Source organism: Alosa sapidissima, chromosome 17 (genome assembly GCF_018492685.1).
Source record: "Alosa sapidissima isolate fAloSap1 chromosome 17, fAloSap1.pri, whole genome shotgun sequence".
NCBI lineage: Eukaryota > Metazoa > Chordata > Actinopteri > Clupeiformes > Clupeidae > Alosa > Alosa sapidissima.
In genome coordinates, this window is record NC_055973.1 from 3,142,546 (window position 1) to 3,168,038 (window position 25,493).

Sequence of the window (25,493 nt, forward strand, 5' to 3'; positions counted from 1 at the left end):
GGAACAGTCGCATATGATGGGCCAAATAGGCCTGAACCGGGGCTAAAGATATTTTTATTTGAATCACACAATTAGCCAAGATTTTAAATGTTTTATACAGAAGATGAAAAGATTAGTTATAAGGTGAAGGTTCTAATCAGATGGCTTTGTATTCAAAATGTGTGTCCAAGGCTGAACTTCACAGTAGAGCATGTGATGCTAACAATATGCATTGATTCTGAATTAGAAGTGCAATGTATCAATCTCTCTAGGATTTTGTGATGTGTTTTCACCAATTCAAATATTTTCTGTGACTGAGTCATGAAATTTCTGCATTACTTGTGATCCATTTCAGTTCACTCAGAACGACAAGCATTAACAGAAAATACCACACCAATCCCAATAAACCCCTGCAGGGCCTGTATGTGTGCAGAACTGTGTAACACCTCATGCATTACTGTATACATACCAGCAGCTCTTCAGTTGCCTCCCCACCAACAACGCTACAAATATCTCCAAAGTTCGCTGCACAGACCTGTCAGTGTGTGAAAAATGAGACATTCAGACATAGCCACTGAAACTACCAAAATGAGCGAATGAGAGTTTGTAGCTCTCGTCATGTAGCAGGCGAAGCCCACTGACTAGGGATCGACCGATATGGTTTTTTCAGGGCCGATACCGATATCAATTATTACCAAAACAGGAGGCCGATAACCGATATGTAACACCGATATGTCAGTTGTCAAAAAGGGGGGTAGATAGTAAAGGCTATATGCTGCAAAAATTTAATTAAAAATCATTTAATTATGCAAACTTTTCTTTCTTCTTTTGATACACAATTGTCTATCAACTTGCATCACTTTGCAAGTGTAAATCCTGTGTATCATGTTAATCCAAGAGCTAAGTGATAGCAATTATTATTTTCATAGAGTAGGCCTGCACAATGGGCTATGTGCTTGTTAAGGGACCTGTCACAAAGAGGATGCTTTGCCATCGTGTGTGTGAGTGCACGAGAGAGGGAGAGAAAGAGGTGCATGCGTGATGGCAAGTGTTACGGTTGAATAGTTTAACAAAACAGTTTTAAAATAGTTCTTAGGCTATTTAAGCATGCAATTTGTATCCATGTGTAGGCTATAAGCTACACTTTTGAGAGCCGGATTAAATTACGGTTGGCCCTGGGTGCATGTAGTCTTTTCTGACAGTCCGTTTCAAAAAGGAGCAATTAGACTTTTTGACGTTCGCCATCGCATAATTTAGGACTTGTCTGTATGAGATGATTGTGATTCACTGCAACTTCAGCAATGTAGGCTACCTTCCTTACCTTTGAAAAATAGCTCCGTAGGCTACAGCTGAAGCCCAGTCTGCCTCAGTGAGAATCCTAAACTTTGTCTGTGTTCAGTCTTCGATCCTGATTGGCTGCATTCGTGCTAACTAACAAATCAGACGGTGTAGTGGGCGGGACAATGCTCTTGACCACAGAGTAGCAAATGCATGGAGTGAGAGACGCTTTACAGAAAAAGTAGCGCGTTTCATTTTTTTATCCATTTCAATATCGGCTTATGGGTGGAAAAAATGACCGATACCGATTATTATAAAAATGCTAAATATCGGCCCTAATAATCGGCAAGGCCGATAATTGGTCGACCCCTACCACTGACCTTGCGTACGTGGAACATCCTGCAGTCACAGCACATCTCACAGAAACGTGGAAGGAACAGACGCTCTGTGATGTCCTTCCCCACCATGGGGGCCATCTTACAAATGATCTGTAGTGAACACACCCACAAATGTAGTCAGACACTGAAGGGGCAACAAACTCCATCAAAAACTGCCAATGAAGGTTAGAAATCTTGTACAGGGACTTCAAAATGTCTCATTGTTAGACAAGAATCTTGTTGAGTGTGAGGTCAATAGTCTTGTTGAGTGTGAGGTCAATAGTCTTGTTGAGTGTGAGGTAAATAGCTGCTGTTCTGACCTCCACACACAGCCAGACCTGAGATCCTCATAAGTTCCATCCACACCGCCTGTGTTTTTCTCTCTTTTTTTAATGTGTATGTCCCATGACACACTTTGAAACTCAGAGGCCATAACTCCTCTGGGATCTGAGATCAGTCACATGACTTGTACTCCTCCTGGGCCCCTCAGGCGCCAAAGCTAGTCTGGTCATGTGACTCACCGCCATGGCCTCCGTCTTCACGTCATCGTTGCTGTCCGGGGCCGTGAGGTCCACAAGCACAGGGCACACTAGGTTCTCAATGTCCACTCGGTCGATCAGCTCCTGCTCCAGCAGCACCAGAAGAGCCGCCTGGCTCGTCTTGCGAACCTACGGAGGGGAAAAAACAAAAACAAAACTCTTGTTGCTATAACAGAAAACAACTTCAAGGGGGGGAAAGAGAGATGGTTCTCCACTCCAGTCAGCAGTTGTTTTCAACAATAGCAATAACTGAAACTACAATCGTTGATTACAGAACGGCTGATCTGAAAAATCATTATGGCCTAAAAACTCAACAAACATCCACAATGCAGTGCAATGGGACAGCATTTACAGGTGATTCCTGAATGTTTCCCAATAATTCCTGTCCCCCATCCTCTTACCTGGTTATTCGGATCAGCCAAGTATCTCACTACAATTGGCAGCAAGTACTTAGAGAAGGCATATGGAATGGAAGGTTTGTTCTCCTGACAGAAAATGGCAATGTGGGGTACTTGTTCCATGAGCTCTGCTCGAACAGTGGGCTCTAAAGGACAGAGGGAAAGGCTCATATTAGCACATGCATTTATTGGCCCAAAGAAGCAGCTTTATAATGTCCCAAAAAAAGGGAAAGATTGTGTCTCTAGTGGAAACACCAGGGTCAAGTTTCACAGTTATAATGGTGAATGTTCAAGACCAAACGCTGGCCTACATGGCTTGTGGCCAACTGGCTCAGGACACAAGAGGTACAACCTTTAAGCCTTTTCAACTCTGTTCAGAATTCCAACATCCACCCAAAAGCAAGCACAAAACAAGCTTGCATCCACTTCAATTAAACGCTACACAGCACACACTACACCAAAACAAAAGTGAGGAGCAATTTGGACATTTCACACAGGTCATACAGCGCATCAATGTTTGAGCCTCTCCAAATAGGGGTGCAGTGCACTTCAAAGCGGATGGGCCACCAAAAGCTTTGATGGGCCAGCAAAAACTTGTTATAATTCAAGGACAGCCCTGACCACATGAGATTATTCCTACATCTTAGCTGGGGCACGCACTTACCATAATAACATGTGCATGTCCCAATTAAGTATTGCATTACACAGGCACAGCGACCTTTCCTTTTCCCCTTAGCACAAGGACATGCATTCTAAATCTCCCATGGCTGCTCCCCAAGGGACAAAATTGTGAGGGGTTAGACGGCTAGCCTGTGAGCTAATCCGCAAAGCCTGGGCTTGCAGATTTCACCTTTTGTGAAATGGCAGCCAGGTGCAAGTGCTGGGACAAGCCAGTAACACCACAGCATCAAACATTCATGGGCCCTTGATGGACGGTGTGCTGAGCCAATCACTGACTATATTTGTGACAGATACAGAGACACTGTCTAGGCATGACTGACAAAAACTTGAATGACTTCCACAAAAAGATACTTTGCCTGTAAATATCTAACAGTGAAGACAGGTGGGTGGTCATATTCATATAATAAATAATGACAACTATCTGAAGACGTATGCATATGGTAAAAATGTTTCCTTCTCATACAGACTTGAGTGTTCCATCAAACTTTTAAGACAACGCAAAAGTCAATTCTGTATGTCAATGTCATGTGCTCACAATGTTACAGCATTCCTTTAGTCAATAGTCATCAGTCAGTTCTGTTTAGGCAAGAGGTAGAAGCTTACCTGAATCATCAGCCAGCTTGCTCACGCGTTCTAAGACAGCAATGCAATCCCGCTCATCCTCGCTAACAGCTTTTAATGTGTCCAATAAACTTCTGGCCACCATCTGTCTATAAGGCATACAATGCAAAACTCAAGTGAGAAAACGCAAACAGCAACAATGCCACGCAGCATACAATCAACAAGGCTAGACATCAGCTCAAATCACACATGAAGTCATACAAAAAACAATGTGAAGTTGCAGTAAATAATTGCCACAGTAATGTACATAAAGAAAGATACAATGCAGAAATAAAAGCCTATAGGTTGGCAAGAAAGTGTCTGATACCTGTTAAAAATGTTTTCACTTGCAACATATTTATCCAGTCTTCCCAGTGGTGTCAGCATTTCATCTTGCGATACAAAATCCAAGGCTGAAGGTATAATAATGACGTCAGACTCTGAGTAGTCATCCACACCAACTATTAGAAACATTGAAAACACACACTACATGAGCACAGAACCCCCTTAACCAACAAAGACGAGCAGTGAAGAAAAACAACAGGTGAGAACCTCCTTCAAGAGTGCCTGGAAGAGCTCATCCACAAAAACAAAGACTGACACCTGTGAAGTGTGAATAAATCTAATATGAAAAGGTCGACAGGGAGTGGAGAACGATTCGTGTCAGCGTTGATTTGGATCTACTTCGCGAAAATTACGTTAGCTAGAGGGCATGGGTATGAAGAGAGTTCGCAAGGCTGTTGCCTCCCATTCACAAATCTTATGACAGTTCTAATGTAAAATGGAAAGAAACGTCCAATGCGCTTGCAAATGATCGGTATCAAAACATGAAATGCAGAAGGGAGCTTTCTTCCAAATAATCGCAATCATTTTATGGGGAAACAAACCTCGCCTGTCCGATTCTAGTTAGACAATAGTGGACAGCAAAATATGTCACACTTCAAATACGCTAACGTTATCGCGTTTCCTTTATCCTACATTGGCACCGGACGCCACAGCAGTATGAAGAAATTGGGTTATTTCAAGCGAGAGAACGACATCAGCGATGGCTTCTCTAAACAATGACATGATCACACTGGTGCAATTAACAATGATAACACCGAGAAAAGAGTGAATTTGATAGAAGCTGGCATTATATCAGATAAGTTAGCGAAGTAAGCTAACTCTTGGCTAGCTATCTCAAAGGGGGTAGCTTGCTAGGCAAGAAAGATCGATAAATTCAAGCTAAATATCTTATTTTGAGAACCGCATTAGTTACATTCAAGTAGATAAGTTGGTTGGTTAGTTAACCAAAACATGATCTATCGACAATTGGCAAATATCTAACGCAAAATATAGGCTTGAGTTAATGTTCGGCTCACCATGCCCCGATGCACTGTGTTCTTTCGGAAAGCTCCTGCTCACTAGCTTGCCAATTTCAAGAAAAAGACCTTGCCGACGTTAACGGGGTTCCATGCTAGCTAGCTAGCTAACTAGCTAACCCCGACTGGGAGAGGGCTATGTGCTAGCATGTAACGCCTGCTAACACTAGCAACCAAACTTCTGTGTGTGCGTGGTGTGACACAGCAGCACCAGATTTCGAATTATCTACCATCGGCATGATTAGTTTCATCTAACACGAAGCACAAGAGATGTGAAATGAGCGGGAGAATGACGCGTTAACGGTATATCAACTCAAGGCCTCACACCCAAGAGTACAAAAACAGACAAGAGGCATCCACCAACGTTAGAAACGTTACTGCTGGCCTCTACTAGCTGCCCCAGACTTCCACATTGACAAAACACAGGAGTAAACTTACATCCGTCTAACTCCTCTTGGGAATCCTCTTGGAGCAAAGATAAATCTGAAAACAAAGAGACCCACAAGTAATCAGTCGTAACTATTCATTGTTTCGACTAGCTACCGCTTCAAACCGATAGCAAATAGAGTCCATAAACACTGAGTTTCAAGTCCGTTCTGCTCTGGCTTCTGTTAACAGTATGTACGTACCCGCCATCTTGTCCTGGTCCTACATTTAAAGTGGTCTCTACAGATGAGGCAACAACTGGAAGAGGCAAAGAGCAGAGTTTACCTAGCAAGCTCGCATGACAGGCACGGAGATTTAAGTGTACAGTGGAAAAAACTACACCACCTAGAGGAAAGCGTAGTAAATGACACCGAAAAAAATGCAAAATAAATATTTCTTAAACTTCAACATGGGTAACCGGTATCTTTTAAATAATATTTTAGCACATGAATGTTGGGATGGCACGCTAAATGCACTCAGTATCATAACAGTCCACTGACCACCTGAGGTTAATAACACATAAAAAGAAATGTCACAAATGTCCAAGGCAAGGACTGCAGTGATCGGGAAATGGGATGTTACCACTTTGCCTTAAATTGTTGTTATGTAAAATACTCACAACAGCTGACATGCATGACATCAAAAGAATGCAATGTCCCTCAGGCTTCATTCACCATGGATTCATCGATTTAAGTGAGATTAAGCCTCGCATTTCTTCATCTGATGCTTTTGTAATCACTAAATTACACTTTTACCTGGGCTCTTTTCGACGGTGACGTGCATATTGATGCGCGCCGCCGAAACTGTACTCGTGTGCTCGTCCCCTGGCCTGGTGAAAGTCGGTGCGCTTTTGGCGAATACGTTTACTCGGCTCGGCAATCTGTAGCTAATACTTGATAGCAGACATGTCCAAATCGGAGCAGATCTTAATTCTTGATCCATCGACTGATCTCAAATTTAAAGGTACGGCAACATTATCCTTATTTCTTGAATGAGCAGTTTTGGCAGTGGATTAGCTGGCTGGCTAACTTAAGGCTAGCTAACAACTTCTCCCAGCTAGCTAGCTAGCTCGCTCACTAGTAGCTAGCAATACACCGGAGAGATAATATTACAACCCCGATAGCCACCTGTCAATGGCCGCCGCCATTTTGCGAAAAGGAGCGGGGATTTTAAGGCCTTCCACTAGCAGGTCTAAATACTGCATTCAGTTCTGGTGATTCAGTACATTCGTGGTAGCTGTGTAAGTGTTTAAAGACCCTTGACTGGCTGACTGTCTAGGACAACTATAACGTTATATTGTCCTTGCCAAACTGCCGATTGTGCTGAAGCAAGTTGAAGAGATCACCGTGTGCACTGACGTTTGCTATCACCTAGGTTAGAGTTTGCAAGGTTAGCTAATCTTGCTGACCCTAGCTAGCTAAGTGTACAGCGAACCAGCTAACGTTTACGTTACAGGCTTTAGCTAATTATGGAACTAGTTGAGTAGTAAATGTTAACGTTACCTATTAAGGCCACCCAGTCTTCCCGTATGCTTTGGCTGTGTAAGACGTCTAACGTAAACGTAGTTAGCTAATGATTGATAATGATTAGTAGCATTCAACGAAGTTTGTTATGCTCTGTGACTGAAATTGTCAATGGCAACCTGGCTGATTTGCTCTCTGCCACCTGGTGAAGCGGTAACTAACGTTCAAACCTAGCAGCTAAGCTGAATGGAACTCAACATAACATTAACTTAAAATATCATAACGTTACCTAATAGTTAGCTAAATGTTAATTTAAAGCTGTTTAATGGGAACGGCAAAGTTAAGTTGCTAAGTTAACGTTTTATGTTAATAGTGTTAACGCGTTAGCTAGATGAACATATATGGCTACGGAGTCTAACGTTAGCAATGTGCTGTTTCAACACAAGTGCTGTCGGTTGGGGATTCATGTTCGGTGCAGGCCAACTAGTAGCATCAGTGGCAACTTTCGATATTGAGCTAAACCTTTACAAGTTGGCCTAGCTATGTTACTCACCGTTAACTTGTCGTTATCTAGCTATTCATATCTCGTCTCGATTGCATTGAAATAACATCAGCTAAAGCAAACATTCAGAGGTTGTTGCTTTTTCACGAGGACAGGTTGGCATGGGAGAAAAGCCCTCATAAGTCCTAAGTAACTTAACCTTTGTCATCTAGTAAGGTAGGTTAACGTTAGCTATCATCGACAGGTAACGCTAGTTTATCGAGCTGTAAATAAGGTGACGTTAGCGGACATCCTTCCTTAGTAAATGTATAAGTTCTCACTTCAGTAGTGTTTCGTCGATGTTTTGTGTGTAAATGTGGGGTTTGTAACTTGTTTTTTTTCCTCTAACTGGGACATGAGTGGAATATTATTTTGCTTGTGGAGTTAAGTTGAATCACCTGCCCTGTACTTTAGGTAGTTAAGTGAACAGTGGGTTTGTTAGGCTCTAAGTGTGAATGTAATCCTATGTGGAGAAGTGGTTATGTTGGTCATATGCTATGTGTGAGAGACAAAAGGGAGCTTATAAGGTGGCCTTCGCATAACTTCCAACCGCCCATGTTCCTGCTTTTCTCCAAAACTATGAGTCAACTTGTTTGAGGGAACGCTGGGTGTAGCACTGAATTGTGGGAATTTGACAGTATGGCCTCTTTATTGTTGTTAATGGACTGACATTGCAACATTCAGCTGTTTGAATACCTTGTGACTTTCTCGAGGGAAGTTGCCTAGATGTCCCTCAGCAATTTCTTAAACCATTCATGGGTGAAGTGTGATTGAAGTGGAATGTGAAGTCTTCATTCTGGATAAAGCCAACAAAAATGATGCACTAATAATTCAAAATTGATTGGGCTAGCAGTTAGAGGAATGCATTACTAGTTTCTGATAAAGAAGAAACGTTGAAACACAACATAATTGTGCTTGTTTGAATTTGTTTCTTATACATTAACACTGAGTGAATTGTGGAATTTGATATGTGGAAATGTATTGTATATTTTGCATATTGACCCAATCAGCACTTTTTTCTCATGTGAATATGATCTGAACAAGCTTTTTCACACATCAGCTGTGTCATTGGCAAGCCCTATGCACCAATTTGGTTTTATGCAAGCATAGTCAAAACACATGTTAAGCATACTCAAACATGCACATAGGTAGTCTTGCATTTGGCTCAGAATTGCGCTGACTGGCTAGCTTTCATTGTGAAAACAAATGTTGGGGCCTCAAGTCAAGTCACATTTATTTATATAGCACACTTAAACGCAATGCAATTGACCCAAGGTGCTCATAACGTGCTTACAAGACATGAGACCCTGACCCCAAGGAGTGAAGTGGTTGTGACAAATGTTATTCTTTGAATTTGTCTACATGTAGGAGGCATAAGGGCTACTATACACTGACTGTCTATACTGCACCGCTGCACACACTGCTTTATGGACTCTGTGACGGCTCCCGCACACAGTTGCGTGCGTTGCAGTGCTGGAGACGCACCCTGTTCACTTTACATGGGCTTACGTCATCCGTTGCCGAACTGAATTGTGGGTCCGTTGCGTTGCATTGCTCCTGTCGCTCGCGTTGAGAAGTTCAGCTGTTGCTGCACCGAATGACGGCACCAGCCAATCAAATTATGAACAAGCGAATAACAGACGGCACCAGCCAATCAAATTACGGTTATACCTATAAGTCATTTGCATAGCTACCATCAGGAACACCCACTGGCGTGCGTTTACGGAACGCAACTGTTTGCGGGAGCCGTAACAGGCTTGATGTGTGAATGTCTTAGGCCTATGCACTGTTCTCAGTTCTTATTCACCTGTGAGCTGTGGGAAATCCCAGTTATTAAACGATTTAGTCTATGTGCTGTCAGTCATCATGTTTGTGTGTGCACTGTAGACCCAGCTCTTCTTTTTCCTCATCATCTTCTCTTTGTGTTTGGCAGGTCCCTTCACAGATGTCGTGACCACAAACCTCGTGCTGAGGAACCCCTCAGACAGAAGAGTATGCTTCAAAGTGAAGACCACTGCACCGCGGCGGTACTGTGTACGGCCGAACAGTGGTATCATTGACCCAGGGGCCGCCGTCACGGTCTCGGGTAAGAGCTGCCTGTCCCTGCCGAAATACCGTGTTCCAAGTCATCAGGAGTCAGGGACCAACATATTACATTTCAAGGCCATCAATTTTTAAATGTGTGATTGCCCAGCAATCATATCTAATGGTCTCACTTGCAACTGACATCATCATATCACTTAGCTGTCTAATTTGAGTACTGTTGATTCTGTCAGTCTGAATTGGACTGTGTGACAATGCTGTGTCAGCAACTAAATCGGAGTAGGATAAATTGACGCTTTTACTAATATAGTCTTGCCAAGTCGTGTCAAATGTAAGTTGAAATCTGTCAAGGTCTATGAAGAACTTATGAGCATGCGGCATAAATGACAAGTTCTTGGCATATTACACTAACCGATACGGGAGACTGAGGTGGCAAAACTGGCCTTGCATTCATTTCAGGATAATATTACCTGTTGTTGGCATGTTTATCAAGTGATGGTGTTACAATCAGAAATCTATTTATGGGCCCACTTTAAATGCAGATGCATTTAAATGCAAATGTTCTACAGTAACCACATGGTCATGCATCAACAAATGTAATCAACTGGACCCTGTGGTCGTCAAGCAGTAGGCTACACAAGAGAGGACTGGGGAATGAGGCGGTCGTAGCATAGTGGCTAATGGGCTAGGATGCTACTGCCTGAAAGGTTGTGGGTTCAATTCCTGGCTTCCACCGTTGTGCCCTTGAGCAAGGCACTTAACCCCAAGTTTGTGTGGGGAGAATGGCCATATGGCAATATAATTGACATATATAAGTCTCTTTGGAGAAGGGTGTCTGCTAAATTACAGTTTTTTTCAGTCGCTAACAAGCGTTTGTCTAACCAGTTGTCACATTTTCAACACAATTAGCACAGCATCGGTCTTTTGTGGCCATACCATTCACACATTTCACGTTTTCACACAATATGCAGTCAGTGAACACATTTCCACAATGCTTACATTTACTTGACAGACAAGCTATACCTCCCAACAAAACTATGGATTGTTTTTGTAGTATTTACGAATGTTAACACACAACATCCCACAATAGGAAACACAATATTCCAAACCTTAGATACAGTATAAAAACCTCTGCTTCTGCTACCAAATGGTTTTATCCCAGGTGCATCGCCCTGGATAATATCAGATGCGATGTTGATGAAAACATGTGGCCTAACTCTGTAGATCGCAGAGATTAGATACAGTAATACCCCCTTTTTATCTGGGCTTTTTGCTGTTGTTTTTTGTTCAGAATGCTCTTGTGTGTTTTTTGTTATAATATTTTGTTCACTGTAAGCAATACTGTAAAACCTTTTCTGTTCCATCATACTGTAAACAGTATTTCTACTGTACCTCCTGTAGTAAACAGTAAAGGGTAAAAAACTGATTTGCTTTTTACTGGAATGGTTTGAATGTGAGCATTACATGTGGCCATACAGTTCCCAACCAAGAAATTTAGCTTAAAAACGGTGGACAGCATGTTTTGCATGCAAATACCTGTAAAACTGAAACATAAAAGTCTATGCAGTTATTGTAATGTCAACAATAGCCAGTATTTTGAAACCTGGTGTACTTTGATTGACTGCATGTACCTTGTGAAGTGAAAACAAGTGTTATTCTTTGACAGAATAATTTCATTTTGAGTCAGATTTCCAGTGTTTTGGTAAAGTTTGTGTGTGCAGAGAAAGACGTTTTCTGTTTTGAAATGAAGAGTTAGTATATATTTAACAACATGTGTTTTTGAGAAGAAAATTATCCATTTGGCCAATTGTGTTTTGTAAGTGTGAGTCTGTGTTAAGAGTTTAGAAAAACTATCTGAAGTATGGGTAAGCGCTTGTTAGCGATTGAAAAAAAACTAATAAATGTAAGTGTAAATCTAGAACTAGATATCTAACGAGTCAGAGTTTTGCGTTTGTTGCATGTCTTGCCACATGGTATTGATCACAGCTCTCTCTTTTCCTCCATAGTAATGCTGCAGCCGTTTGACTATGATCCAAATGAAAAAAGTAAACACAAATTTATGGTGCAGACCATTTTCGCACCTCCCAATGTCCCAGACCTTGAAGGAATGGTAAGAATGTCTGTTAAGCTCCTTCTGTTGACCGCGGCTTCTAGCCTCAGCCGCTGTATGACTTTGACAGTTCAGTAAAAAATGGGTCTCTTCAGTTTTGCAAAACAGAAAAATCATTGAGCATGTGTTTTTCTGCAATTCAAGACATTTGACAGTAGATGGCAGTATATGTATTTACCATTGATTTCTTTGATAAAACAATAAATAAACTAATGGATGTTCTTTCTTTAATTGTTAATGAATCTTAAACATGCACAAATTTCCTATTAAAATGAAATGTTAATCACCCGAGTTCATTTCGGCATTATATCATGCAGAAACAGTCAGTGACGTGGTGTATATTAGTGAAAACCCTACTGTGAATGACTTGTACAAAGGAGTACCCATCTATCATAGCGCTCGACAGTTTTACTGAATCATTGACCCGTGTCTAATAGGAAATATTAGTAGATCACTAAGATATTATGTTATTTATCAAATGCATGGCACAAAACTAACATGTCTACATCTCACAGTGGAAAGAGGCGAAACCAGACGACTTGATGGACTCCAAGCTGCGATGCGTGTTTGAGATGCCTTCTGAAAACGATAAAGTGGTAAGTGGAGACGTCCGTATGGGCCGACTGCTGCGACGCGAGCGCAAGCCGCTGCCCTGTTAGCGGCGCCCTGGAGCTCCATGCTCTGTGTGCCGCTGCCGCTGCCGCTGCTGCTGCTTGTGATTTAGCTGTGGTTTCAGGGCTCTTTTATAATGCAACACACTCTGGTCCTCACAGAGACTCTCACGCTGCTATGGCACGTCCTACAAGGCTGCTCTGCTCTCTGTCTCTCCTCTCTCTTGTCCTGACTGTAGGTGCATCTTTTCCTCTTCATTCACATAGGTACAATCATTAATGGAGGCTATGCACATATTGCTTTGAACAGCAGAGTCCACTAACATCATGATTACAGCCATTATCGTTTCTCTTTTCCATTAACCTTCATTAACCCTGTGCCATAAAGTCCACATCCTTAAATGATGGCTTAAAGATGCAGTCTGCAGTTCGGTTTCATAAAAGGTTGATGATGTTTGCACTCGACGGGCACTCAAATTGCTCCCCACCCTTCTGTGCTGCGGAAGTACCATGTTGATTAGCTGGGACTGTCCAGGCCTGGTCCTCTAAGTTGGTTTCCCATTTACAGAGGCAGAGCTGTGTACAAACACTAGAGGTGTGTTTGCAACTGCTGACCGCCGTCTGTGCACAGTTGTTGTATCCCACGTCGTGTTGTGTAATGTTACATTTTGGTTTGGTTGTTGATTGTCCACGGTTGGAATTTCCCTACATATAGTGCAAGGAATTGAACACCTCTACTGAAAGAGTGCCAAAGCTGAACAGTCAGCTAGCAGGACTGTGAGGAATAATTCTCTAAATTTGACAGGAAGCATATGCTATTGTAATCGCAGACTGCACCTTTAATGTAGAATGTTCTCCAGGGTCCCACTACACTGTAATGTGTTGGTCCTGTCCTTGATCTGGGTCTGTCCTTGATTAGGGTGTGAGGTTGATGATGATCTCATCTCAAACATTAAGGGAGAGCTGAGTGATGAGTTCCTCCTCTCCCCGCAGAGAGTTTTATCGTGAGGAAACAATACAGTGTTTTGGGAGCCTTGGATCAGCATTGAGACTTGCCTTTGTCAATCCATGACTCCAGTCCGGTATCTTTTGCACTAGGTGTTTGTGCTAAGGGCCTTTGTAGCTGTTTAATGATCTGCTGTAGACCCTGCTTGTGATTTGCATGTTGCTTGTACCCCCCCCCCCTCCCCTTACCCCTCCATACACTCCACCCTTTTGCCTGGCTGGCACCCACCCCACCAGAACCTCAGGAGCAGGCCCATAGGGCTCAACACCCCCCAGTACACCCCCAAGGTGCCCAAATACCTCAGCGACAAGGCCGCCATGACCCCCGGCGACTTCTTCACCCCGCTGGGCCGCAGGGCCGCGTGCGACCCCCAGGAGGTGGGCGACGTCCCAGACATGCCTCAGCAGGCCAGTAGAGTGAAGGGCAGGAAGTGGAAGGTTTGTGGCAGGGAGACAGAGGTAGGGTCCTGGGTAAGGCTTTAGACCAAAAATGGCAGGATGCAGCTCTGAGCGAAGCTTACATTTCCTCAGGTCTTCCACCAGCTCCAGTAGGCTGTAGGTCTTTTTATAACTCAGAGCCTGTTTGTAGTATGTCTGAAAAATCCCTGATGAAGACTAATGTAGGGATAAAAATGCAAGGTTGCTTTTCAACACATGCCATGTTAGCCAACTGCTGATTTGGCCTTATAGGCAGTTAAAAATGTCAGTGAAGGGGAAAATCCGAAGTCCTATGAGGATTCGGCACAAAATTATCAGCTAATTTACAGACTTACAGGCTAAATTAGTGGTTATTCACTTAAAAAGCCCTAGCAGATGAATCAGAGTTCTTCTCCTGGAGAGTAATTAACTCCAGCCGTACTAACAGAAACATCACAACGCCTCACACACATCAATGAAACTGCTCCTAATTAACCATGAAAGAAAAACTGGAGTGTTTGTCTGGCATGTTTGCCTGTGAATTACCAGAGTGTGTCTGTTGTGGTGTTCCTCAAATCTGGCATCAAAAAAAAAAAATCTGATTACGAATTTGAAGTAGAAAACAAAAAACAATGCAATGACTTGAAGAGCAATGTCCACTAAGGGAGGTTAGGAGATGCATAAAAAAGCCTTAGGACTCGTAGGATCTGATTTGAGGAACCCCACTGGGAAGGCTTGCTCACAACCAGAGGTGGAAAACTAGCTTCAGAAAGTTGAAGTCCTACCATGCACTGGTTCATTGGAGAGAGCATTTCATTAGCCTACCAAGCTGTAGAGTTGTGTTAATTAGAATCAGCCGGTTTAGCGAATAGTCGGAAATGGTGGACTTTTGCTTTCTGGCGCCGTAGTTTTTCAGGGCGCTTGCACCCCTCTCAAGACTCTCACCTTGCTGGTCCTTGCAGAATGATGTCGACGTAACCAAATCTGCACCCGCCCTTCACGTGTCCAAACCGGACGGCACGTCGGCCCCCAAGCCCGCCAGCTCGTCTCTGGACGACACGGAGAGGAAGAAACTCCAAGAGGAATGCAAGAGGCTGCAGTCTGAGGTGGCGAGAATGGCAGAGGAGAACAGGCAACTCAAGGTAACCTTCAAAAGTTGTCCAGGTTGTACAGGGTTTTTTTTTTTTCTTTGCGAAAGTGAGGAAGTGAGGAAGTGGACGTGATTGCATTCCTGTCCACAAGGTCACTTTAGAAACTATCTTGGATGTCTCAGCCCCTCTTGTTTTGCAAGTCATGTGCTTTTGAGGTTTTTCAGCATTTTATTCATCACCCATCATCCATATTATTCATAATCCATCATTGCAAGAAATATAATTGCACGCAACGCCTTAATGTGTGAATCATGTGTGATCTTCATAGCAAAGGCTGTAAGCCATAAGCGTGTTGATCAAAATGTTCCATGTCAGCACGTAGCTGTTTTCTTGCACATTCACTTACGCAATGAAATAGATAGGCTCTTGATTGACTGAAGAGATGTTTTTGGTGGTGTTGCTGATGTTCCTGCTGTTCTATTTCTCATTGATGCCTGGCACACACAGATGTACCCAGCATTTCTACGAAGGCAAATATCAGTTAGGTCCCACCATCTTGTTGCAAGGCTCTCTCTTCACGATAATACATATGTCAGAAAAATTACCGCAAGCATAGATGGTATAAGAATGGTAATTTTTTCATTGAATGGTCAGTTCCCCTCCATGTAAGACCTATTGAGTGTAGTCATCAGGATTGTTGTCGTTCATCTAAAATGAAATTAATTTATATATTTTTTAAATATTAATTAATTTGTCGTAATGTCCAGTCTTTACATACTTGTCTTTTCTAGATGCTTACCAGGGACTTCGATAGGACTTGATAATCTGTTGTCAGAAGAGAGCGTAGAGCGTATGCAAGTCAGATCGTCTCTCTTCGTTGGCATTCTATCTGTAAAAACCAAATCTTTAAGTGCTACACTGCGGTAAGCACACATTGGCGTTTCAAGCTTTTCAACTCTTTGGCAAGTAGCGCTTCGAGAGAAAGGCAGGGCCGGGAGAGACGGCTGAAGCGAGAGGCACAGAGGTGGAGGAACAGGAGATTTAACATTCCTCCACATCAGTATCCTGAGCGCCGAGCTCACGTCAGGATGGGATTTGATGTCTGAAAGCAGGGCTTCTGAAACATAGTCACGATTTGAGATGAATCATACATTTGCAGCACCGGAGCTGGGCTTGTCAGTGCGCTGAGCGTGGAGAGGTTTGCCACATCTCGCCGCTTACAAGTTTTCTTTTCCGGTGCGACACAGGTGTAGGGACACGCATGGTAATTACCAGCCGTCAGCGCTCCTCTGATATCCTTCCTCTGTTTATTCTTAAAGAGACAAAATGCTACCTATGGCAAAGCTTTAATGCTCCGACTTGGTCAAAAAAAACAGCATTTTAGCAGCCGTGTACCTTTTTAAATGCAGATGCTTTAAACACTTGAAGTCGATGCAGAGTTGTGAAGTTGTGTATACAGGCTGGCTCACAATATGCTCTCCCCCTGTTTTCTTCAGGATGATGGCTTGAGACAGCGCAAGGCCCTGCGACCTGACAACATGGTATCAAATTCAGCCATGATGAGTAAGCAACAGAGCTCCAGCTCCTTGCCCTCACTACTCGTTGTCATCGCTGCCATCTTCATCGGATTTTTCCTGGGGAAGTTCATCTTGTAGATAACGAGAAAGGCGAACTACAACCGTCTGTACCCGACCTGCACCCTGTACCCCCCCCCCCCCCCCCCCCCCCAAACCCCCTTTCCCCAGTGTTTTCCCAACCTGGAGGGGGTAATGACGACAACACCAACAAAAAAACAAGAAGAAGAAAATGCCGCCACGTGTGGTCTCATTCAACCCAAAGTCATCAGTGGTTAACATGGTCCGTTGTGGTCCACACACACACCTGTGTACACAATCATCACACGGGCCCTGCCACCTCCTCCACGTCACGCGGTTATTAAACAGAGATGTGCATATACACACACACACACACAGAAACAAGTACATGTGATCTCACAGATGAGCTGAATGAAGGTTATCCTATTGTTTTTGTTTTTGTTCTCATTTACAGTTTGTTTTGTGGTGAGGGATTGGGTTTTCAAGGGCTGGTTGGAATGAGTGGGAAAATGAAAAAAATCTTCCATCTGTCACAGCAGCAGTAGCACGATAAGGGTGAGGTACTGTGTAGACCTTGGTGGGGAAATTTCACAAAACCATAAATAATACATCTGAATTGTTCTTTCTCTCCATCTCTTTCTCTCCATCTCTTTCTCTCTATCTTTCTTTCTCTCCCTCTCTCTGTCTCTCTGTGGTTTTAATGAGAGTGGCACAGAATGTTTTAAGTGTCTTGTACATGTTATTTTAATCTGTTGAAGAAATAATAAACCAATACTCTAAAGAAATAACTGTAAAAGACTTTGCTTCGTGTTGCTCTATGGGGTTCGACATCAAAAGGCTCCAGTCAGTTCTGAAAATGTTTATTTTTCTCAATGAATGTGAAGACTCCACCTGGAAAATAGGTGCTTCTTCCCCTGTACATGTTCTTTTTTTCTGATACCACATAGACACAAAAACATGGCTTCCAAATATTATTTGTTCTCATTTCGATTTATCCTTCCATAAATTGAATATCCTGACTTGTGTGAGGCAAATGTTGACTGAAGAACTCCATGCTTTACAATCCTGTCCCATGATATTTAACATGAAATAAGATTAAATAAAATATCTAACATTCTTTAACATGTCTTCTTTTCTCTTTGTGTTGCCTGTGTGTGTGCTTTTCAGACATCAATGTTCCTCATATGTATTATGGTCTCTAGAAGTAGGTTTAATATGGCATCTAATTACAAGCATAGAAGACCATAAAATGTGTTGACTATCCTGAGTATATACACAAATAAAGCCTGATACAGAATTTACTATTTACAAGTAGCTTTGATGATGTCAGTATATTTGTTTGACAGATTTGGTGGTTTGCTAGCTTTAGGCGAATGCGCTGTTTTGAATACCATGGCATTCTGTGTAACACTTAAATGTTTATTTTAGCTTTCTTTTGATCCCTTTTGTAAACAGCTTAGACAAACAACACCCAACACAGACCGCTGAAATCACATAAACTTGGCGCACGCATTCCCAGTTCTGTTCACGACAGTCTGTTGATCATTTAGAGCTTTATGCGACAAAGATGGCTGAGCAGTTTGTTTGATTGTGCATCGTCCACTTCAGTCTTAGATGGAGGACAAGGTCCCTTGCATCCACTTTTTTCTGAAAGGTCCTTGCAAAACAGAAAAATACGAAACCTTCAACTAAGAAATATTTTTCAGAGATCATCCCCTTCTTTTATCTGTCCATCCAAGGATGTTCCACACTCAAAATGACTAGAATAAGCATGGAACCTTGCAGTCTTGTGGGGATTATATTAGCTGTAAAATCGTCAGGGCCCAGATGAGAGTGTAGAGACAAAACCGGCGGTCACAGCAGTAGCCGTTGCCCAGTCTGAAGTGCTGGTCACCCTCCCTCCCAGCGCTCGCGCCTCTCTGGGTGCCTAGGACACACTGCACCAGCGGAGGCTGGTAGGAGGTGGCCCTTTTGTGGGGCTGGTTGGGGCTGGAGCCATTGGTGGGCCGCTGACCGTTGTAAAGCAGGCGTCGGCCGGAGAGGTCGCGCTCGATGCGGAACAGCTCGTGCTCTGTGTGGGGCAGGCGGATGCCCAGGGCGGCGCAGCCCGCGGTGGGGGTGACATCCTGCTCCACGCCCAGACGCCACGAGCCCTCGGTGCCACACTCGTCGCCACTGAAGATGTTGAGGAGGGACGTGGTGGCCAAGTCCATGGGGGTCACCTTCATCTGAGTTACTGGGGTAGCAAGCAAACATGTCATTCAACACACTGTATCAAAGGTCAAGCATTTGGAGGAACCTCCATGTTTAATTGTGATTTCCTCTTTCTCCAATTGCACAGAACTGTAAAGACTGGGAACTAGGGTTGTAATTATCCTTGAAAAGGCCCTGAACAGGGCATCTGCCAACCAAAGCAAATGTTGATGCCACTCTCCATGGTCCAATGTGTGACAACTGCCCCTAAAAGCTATACATCCAAATAAACAAATACATTGAAGTATACTGTATGCTTGTCTAATATACGTCTATACACACACAAATAGACCAACAAACACACACACACATAGACCAACCTACACAGTTCTTATCTCTTGACACTTTAGATTATATCTCTGTGCTTCAGACTTTAAATTACTATTTAAATACTGAATAATCTTAACATTTATTTCACTGGGTTAGGTTAAGGTTTCCAAGATGAATGTCATTACTGATTACACTTATCAAGTTTATGACAATAAACTTGATCTTGGTGTCCAGTATTATACAGCAGTCACAGAGCTTATTGACCATACCTGTGAAGACAAACTCAGTGCCCCCCATGACCTTGGCCGACGGCTGCCCTTGGCTGTAGTGGCCGATGGCGTGCATGCTGAAGGTGGGCATCCTGCAGACCGGGTCAGCGTAGTGGTAGTAGTGTCCCTCCCAGGTGCGTCCATCCTTGTTGAAAACAAAGTGGCGGGTGAGGAAGAGGACACCGGGGCGGACCTCGCAGCGCTGACTCACCCAGTGGCCCTGGACTCTGACCGGGGAGTCGGCCTGTGGGGGCAGGGAGGGAGGCTGCTGGAGACTCCCCCGGGAGATGATCCGGCAAACGATGCAGGAGTGATCGTGACCGTGCTGGAGAGAAGACAAACAGGCCCTTTTGGTTAGTGTGGCCAATAATAACATGGCTGTTTGGAATACAATTCAAAAAGGCAAACAATATTGTTTTTAACCGCTAGCCCTTTTCTTTATTGTTGATGGTTTAACTGCAGACAATTACAATCAATTTATTATAGACCTAACATTACAACACCAACCACTAATAATCAGAATCAGAGATGTGGCTAAATTTGGATGTGATCACTACTGGAGCCAAAGTTTCAAATGAAGACTTTCAAGGCTAACTTAAATTTCAAAAGGTAATTGAAGCATAGCAATCAGCACTCTCATTTATAACAGGCGACAGCTGGTCTTGAATGAGCTGCTTTTGTAAGAGTTGTGTTCTCACATCAGCCTGACTTGAAGGAATGTTTGGGGAGACCAAATCACAAAATGTCACCACATGTGTGTGTCTTGACTGTTGAGCAAAGTCTTGTTCGCATTCAAGTTTCAACACTAACATTTCCAAAGAAGGTTGTGGTGGTAAGCCATACAAACAAACAATTTATTTTTCCACACAGAAGAAAAACCTTTGTTTCAATTTTAATAAATCAGTTGACCAGGATTCTAGCCCACTGCATGGAGAGGCTGGCATGGACTCTGTTATTTCATATGCTGGGAAAATTCTGGCTTTACTACAGATAGACCTCGGACATTTGACTGCACCAAAACAATCACTGTGTCTGGGGGGGGGGGGGGCCTGTGGTTTACCCCCTAACAACGCCCGAGGGAGTTCGGCCGGAGGCTTCTTTCTTTTTTTTTTTTTTTTTAACTCAAACAAAGCATGCGGTTTGGCTACAGGTTCAAAAACGGCAGAGGTTCAGAGGGTTCGCACCGCTCTGATATCATTATTATAGCCCGCACTTCATTAGTGAGTGCGAGTGTAATTACAAGCTATGTTTAATTCATACGATATCAATCAAATGTGGAGGGGCCAGAGGACTTCTGAGAGCGATGAGGACAGACACGGTTTTTAATGGGGGGGCAGGCAAACCGATGACAGCCAATGATTTGCCAAGGCTTACTTGAGTCATCCATCATAAATAATTCAGATTGTACTAGAAACTCATTACCATCGCATTACATATTTCATGTACTAGCGCTTCTTTTTTCAGTTTTTCTCCTCTAAAGCGGGCATCAAAATGACTGCCAGTGCCAGCAAATGCATGGAAGAGAAGTGTGAGCTCACACACACACAGACACACACACACGCGTGCGCGCGCGCACACGCACACACACACAGACACACATGAAAGGCATAAATCCTTCAGAAAGCCCCGTTCCATCTCTCTGGTCTGGCTCCAGATTAGCCAAGCCCCTGTGATGGAGCCGGAGGCACGCACAGAATCCGCGCGGAGCATCAGCGCGGCGCCGCGTGCAGAGGCATTTCCTATTCCCTTTGAAGGGCGCGCGCGGAGGGTACGTGCCGGAACGCCACTGTGGGCACGCTCTTGCACTACCAAAATCTTTACCTTTACAACCTCGGCTGATAGTGCCTCACCGACGTGACATGACCTACAACACTGATCTACCAAGAAAAGCATCTGAGATGCCCTGTGATCAATCTCTGCATGAGACGCCCTTCAAGTGACGAGCAAGTGGACAGGTACCCCACGCGAGAAACCACACGAGGCGTTTTGGGTAGACCATGAGTACATGTAACTTTAATACTCTCATTTATTAATACATTCTTAAATCTATCGACATTTTTTTTGCTTGCTCATCATCAGTAAAAAGCTCGGCGAGAGGTGAATTTATGGGGTGGAGACTGAGGATGGGGAAGGTTTCCCCTGGTGGTTACTCTTTCCCTAAGCCTCTCTATCTCACTTAAAACCTGATGCTGGATCAGCACCTGGAAGACCCCTGAGATGCTGACCTTGATGCTTAGGAGCGGGGGCTGATAGCTTGAGGGCTTGTGGACTCTCCTCCGGGAGACGTCGGTGTGCAAGTCTCCTAGGAGCAGTTCCTTCGTCTGGCTGTCGGGGTCACCGTGGCGATAGTGCCTCTCCACGCGGAGCAGCAGCAGCTCTTGCATGCTGAAGCCCAGAGGCCCCGTGCAGTCACGTCCCGTTGCCGGGTCCCACAGCTCGTAGCTCTCTTCCGGCTTCAAAGCTTCATCGAACCCGCAATCCCGGCTCAGCTTCGCGCTGAGGTCTCTTGCTGCCTCAGCAGTGTGGCTCACCAGCGCGACGCGATGGAGCTGGTAGTCCGCCTCCGTTCCTCCGCGGATGGCCCAGGAGGACTGTTGCACATGTACACTCCCCTGGACGAGGAGGGAGTATGTGGGCTCGGTGCATTGATTGTCTCGATTGTAGAACTGCAGAGCACTGAAGGTGTGGTTTTCATAGAATCGGTAAGACCTGGTGAGAAATTCGGGCCCCGGCCTCACCTCACAGCTGAAGGAATAAAATAAAGAGCATATACAATATGAATGCATGCGTGCGTAATTATACTCCACTTCAGTCTACAGTTCCATAATTCAAGTCTCTGAGCACAGAGAAACCCACTGACTGTAGGCTATGACAATTATCATTAGTTGAAATCTCACTACCACTCCCAGAAGTTGTCACATATCAAAGCAATTACACTATGAGCATTTACAATCTAATGCAGTGACTGACCTAGATGAGACCCACTGTCCGGTGATATTTGGCGGCATGTGCACAGTGACCTGCGCCCCGCTATAAAGATGTTTCAGCATATGGTGACATTCGGTGGAGTGCCTCCCAATGTTCCTCCCAGACGCCAGCGGGCTGACAGAGTTAAGTGATGACCCTGCGGCACTGCCTGTGGGAGGTAAGGCTTTTCTCAGGAAAGCTACTGGTATACAATGGAGAAAAACGAGGGAGCATGTTCCACTCGGCACAGCATGATGCAGTATCGGCTCGTACTTCAAAAACTATCGTTGAGTTATAACATTTCCCATGGTTATGCATTTTATCAAACGAGGAAGGCTTCTCGAATCCGAACATTCATTTTTTGCAAATACAGTTATGCGTTATTTGTTATTTGAGTGAATTCACAAGAATGTCTGAAACCTACTCTCAACATTTGCGAGCATAAGCCTGTGTTTCAGTGAAAATAATTATGTGGGAATACAATGTGTCTAGAGTAGCCAAGGCTCGACAAGAACAAAGTTACTCACCAACATTCAAGCGCATTGCCAGAGGGAAACTTATTAAACGGAACAGCAGAAGTAACTCCATCTCGGATAAACGCAGATCCAAAATATGATTTCGATACAGGAAAAAGTCGACAGTAGAGTGCAATGAATCTCTTTGAAATGACAATGATCAAGATGAACTCCAGACTCCAAGGTCAATTGTGAAAAGGGGGGAATCTCCTCCAAACTGCACAAGTTACTCCAGGTATGTTGTTCGTGTGTCTCCCCTCATCCTCCAAAATGTTGGTCCAAATAGGCTACTTAAATGTTCTTCGTTTAGTAGTAACAGCTGCCATCTGCGCTTAAAGAATCATTCCATAGTGTTGAGAGTCGCCGTTGTTGCATAGAGACGTGTCTAGCGTAGTTGTCCCTGTTAAAAAATTTAACTTTTTAGATCGAATCTTCTCATAGAGTGGAGGGAAACCCACCGGAATGCGGCGCGGGAGAAATATCTGAAATGATGTGCGAGATAAAATATCTCTTCTTTTATCTCAGTTTCATCATCCACTTATCCCTTTAGAACGCGTTTGCGCGTCATAACCACCCACTGCTCGTCTTTAAAACACGGAGGACGGAGATCTTAGGGGAGGGCACTGTCACGATATGAACTCTGCGCCTCCCGTCAAACCGAGTCATTCCCATGTAATCGCCTTGAGAACACATTCGCCTCTTTGGACTGTTATCACAATTTTTAAACGTTGAGGTTTTTGCCCCCCTCCCCCCCCCCCTCTCTCTCTTGACAGATGTTTCCAAAATGTCACGTGAAAGTGTAGCCTACTGGGTAGGTAGTCTCAGAGTGACAACCGTCAACATGAGTCATGGCTTTTGAGAATAGCACAAGTTATGTGCGTAATTGTGTGGTTATGCTCATTTTCAGATACTTCCATGTTCAAGGATACAAGGATTTAGTTATCCCTGACTAAAGTTTATTCTTTCATAAATCGCAATGAGCTATGCCAAAATATAATTTCACCTGTGGCATACAGTCAATCTCAAGAAATGCATAATTCAGATGCTTACTTGCATATTTAATATGATATTCCTTTTCATTATTTATGTGCAATGAATCTACGATAGTTCTATAGCTGCAAAATTCCATATTGTGCCTCAATTCATCTCTCCTTCTTATTTTCTTGTAGGCAAACCCCACAGGAATAGAGTTATTTGCTGAAGTATAAATGTGACTCACATTCAGGTGTGGGAAGAATATCTATCAACACGTGGCCAAACACCCATCCAACTCGATTCATTCTACAACATTCTGGGGAGAAAACTGTATCTGAAAAAAACTTTAGCATTCATAACTTCTAAAATATCCTGGAGGGAGATTAAATATGAACTCATATATATAAAATGAGAAATGCCTCCTTCAGCTGTTATAGTCTGGTTTTTAATCTATGAAATGAAAGTGTTTAAAGTTGGGCGTCTCTGTTTTAAATTATCTTTCTTTCCTAATCTACTCAAATGTGTCTGAAAGTCTGCAGAGTGACCACTCCCTTTATTTATGTGCTGTCATGTAGCCTATCCCAGGGCTCCCTTAAAAGAGATGCAAGATCTCAATGAGACTCACCTGGTTAAATAAAGGATAAATTAAATAAATAAATAAATAAATAAATAAATAAAGTATCCTTGTTGGGTTTCTGAGGTGTCAAAAATGTTTATAGAATTACAACAGTTATGTAATTTACAGATGAAATGTATTCTACACATTCTCCTAAGCAATCCATAGAGTGTGTCGGGTGATTTTATTGTAAGAATATTGGGAATATATCAGAACATCATACACTATATCACACTTTCAAAGATGTATTTTTTTTAATATGAGTCTGTCAGACAGTGATTTGATCACCTACTCTTTCTTAAATGCCAAGGCGCCAGAGAGGAGATGTGAAAAATGGTCCATAACTAATATCAGTCCAGGGCTCTCCTAAATGGCCTTTTAGTCGCGGGCTAGATGTCTCACCTTGCTGTGCTTGCTCTTGGTGAGCAGAGAGTCCTCCTTGTGCTCTCCCTGGCTGTCCGCCAGGCTGCTAGCAAAGCATAGCGTTCGCCCGCTAAACCATCTGGGAGCCTAAGCATATTTAACAAGACTAAAATATACTTGCTGAGGGCATTTGTGATTCTTAATGAAAACATGCTTGCATTGCATGGGCCTTTGATGCTTAAAGGTGAAAACGTTACTTGCAAAGAGAGCAAAAATAAATATTGGATCGTGTGAGTAAACATAGCGCCTATAAAGATGGCTTTGGAAGTACTGTAGATAAGGGAATTGAAATTTCACTTCAGTTTCGCCAGACCATAAAGTTTCTCAATGTTCTTTGCTGGAGAGTTATAAATTAGACGATTTTTGAGAGCAGACAGAACAGATCTGTCAAGTTACTAAGTGCCAGGGCTATGCTATTAAAAAAAACCCTCATAACCCTATTCAGAACTGGCATTACACCTCAATCTACACATTTTAATCACAAATGGATGGAAAAGTCAGCAAGGATTGGATTTAAATTCCCAGTTTCACCAAGTAAGGACACCATGGGTGAGCAAGGGGGCCAATAAGGTACCAGTGAAAGAGCTGGAGGAGGAAACTGGAGGAGATGAAAAGAGCAGCCAAAGGTCCCTGGTGAATAGAATCCCTCTGTTGCTCACAAGGGAGCCGGCCACTGATTAGGGATGGAAT

General features: G+C 43.4%; 4 protein-coding genes across 9 annotated transcripts in view; 1 reads left to right on the top strand and 3 right to left on the bottom strand.

The window, feature by feature from the left end:
- The window catches only part of ppp4r1 (protein phosphatase 4, regulatory subunit 1), a 21,499-nt gene extending 14,340 nt beyond the window's left edge, over positions 1-7,159 (bottom strand). The window contains exons 1-9 of one of the 4 annotated variants that reach the window (XM_042067956.1): positions 7,142-7,159; positions 5,843-5,897; positions 5,652-5,696; positions 4,181-4,313; positions 3,856-3,962; positions 2,575-2,717; positions 2,156-2,302; positions 1,638-1,745; positions 449-514 (exon numbers count right to left, since the gene is read on the bottom strand). In XM_042067956.1, coding sequence (XP_041923890.1) covers positions 449-514; positions 1,638-1,745; positions 2,156-2,302; positions 2,575-2,717; positions 3,856-3,962; positions 4,181-4,313; positions 5,652-5,696; positions 5,843-5,849 — 756 coding nt within the window. In that variant the 5' untranslated portion in view covers positions 5,850-5,897; positions 7,142-7,159. Of the gene's footprint in view, positions 1-448; positions 515-1,637; positions 1,746-2,155; positions 2,303-2,574; positions 2,718-3,855; positions 3,963-4,180; positions 4,314-5,213; positions 5,346-5,651; positions 5,697-5,842; positions 5,938-6,258; positions 6,388-7,141 lie in introns of those variants that run through there. The other 3 variants (XM_042067955.1, XM_042067957.1, XM_042067958.1) reach the window with 3 other exon arrangements.
- vapa (VAMP (vesicle-associated membrane protein)-associated protein A) lies at positions 6,425-17,637 on the top strand. Of its 3 annotated transcripts, none has more exons than XM_042067971.1 (7): positions 6,425-6,602; positions 9,577-9,729; positions 11,693-11,796; positions 12,312-12,392; positions 13,650-13,790; positions 14,792-14,971; positions 16,417-17,637. In XM_042067971.1, exons 1-7 carry the CDS (start codon positions 6,545-6,547, stop codon positions 16,573-16,575), a joined length of 876 nt encoding a protein of 291 aa, XP_041923905.1. In that variant the 5' UTR covers positions 6,425-6,544; the 3' UTR covers positions 16,576-17,637. The 3 variants fall into 3 exon arrangements, with proteins under 3 accessions (XP_041923905.1, XP_041923904.1, XP_041923906.1); XM_042067970.1 differs by having other exon boundaries at positions 6,426-6,602; positions 13,650-13,850; XM_042067972.1 differs by lacking the exon at positions 13,650-13,790 and having other exon boundaries at positions 6,431-6,602.
- The window catches only part of top1mt (DNA topoisomerase I mitochondrial), a 25,038-nt gene continuing 14,302 nt past the window's right edge, over positions 14,758-25,493 (bottom strand). The window contains exon 20 of the mRNA XM_042067961.1: positions 14,758-14,769. The gene's annotated coding sequence lies outside the window, so the exon portion shown is untranslated. The remainder of the gene's footprint in view (positions 14,770-25,493) is intronic.
- LOC121688397 (protein APCDD1-like) lies at positions 17,511-23,467 on the bottom strand. The gene is made up of 5 exons (XM_042067967.1): positions 22,802-23,467; positions 22,278-22,443; positions 21,533-22,052; positions 19,308-19,632; positions 17,511-18,751 (listed from the first exon to the last, which is right to left on the bottom strand). Exons 1-5 carry the CDS (start codon positions 22,860-22,862, stop codon positions 18,312-18,314), a joined length of 1,512 nt encoding a protein of 503 aa, XP_041923901.1. The 5' UTR covers positions 22,863-23,467; the 3' UTR covers positions 17,511-18,311.

Excerpts from the sequence above, each read along its gene's own strand:
- vapa (XM_042067970.1), top strand. The coding sequence starts at position 6,545 with ATGTCCAAATCGGAGCAGATCTTAATTCTTGATCCATCGACTGATCTC. Across the intron at positions 6,603-9,576 it reads GACTGATCTCAAATTTAAAG|GTCCCTTCACAGATGTCGTG; the intron begins GTACGGCAACAT and ends TGTGTTTGGCAG. Across the intron at positions 14,972-16,416 it reads AGGAGAACAGGCAACTCAAG|GATGATGGCTTGAGACAGCG; the intron begins GTAACCTTCAAA and ends TGTTTTCTTCAG.
- LOC121688397 (XM_042067967.1), bottom strand. The coding sequence starts at position 22,862 with ATGGAGTTACTTCTGCTGTTCCGTTTAATAAGTTTCCCTCTGGCAATG. Across the intron at positions 22,053-22,277 it reads GGACAGTGGGTCTCATCTAG|CTGTGAGGTGAGGCCGGGGC; the intron begins GTCAGTCACTGC and ends TTATTCCTTCAG. Across the intron at positions 18,752-19,307 it reads CACTGAGTTTGTCTTCACAG|TAACTCAGATGAAGGTGACC; the intron begins GTATGGTCAATA and ends TTGCTACCCCAG.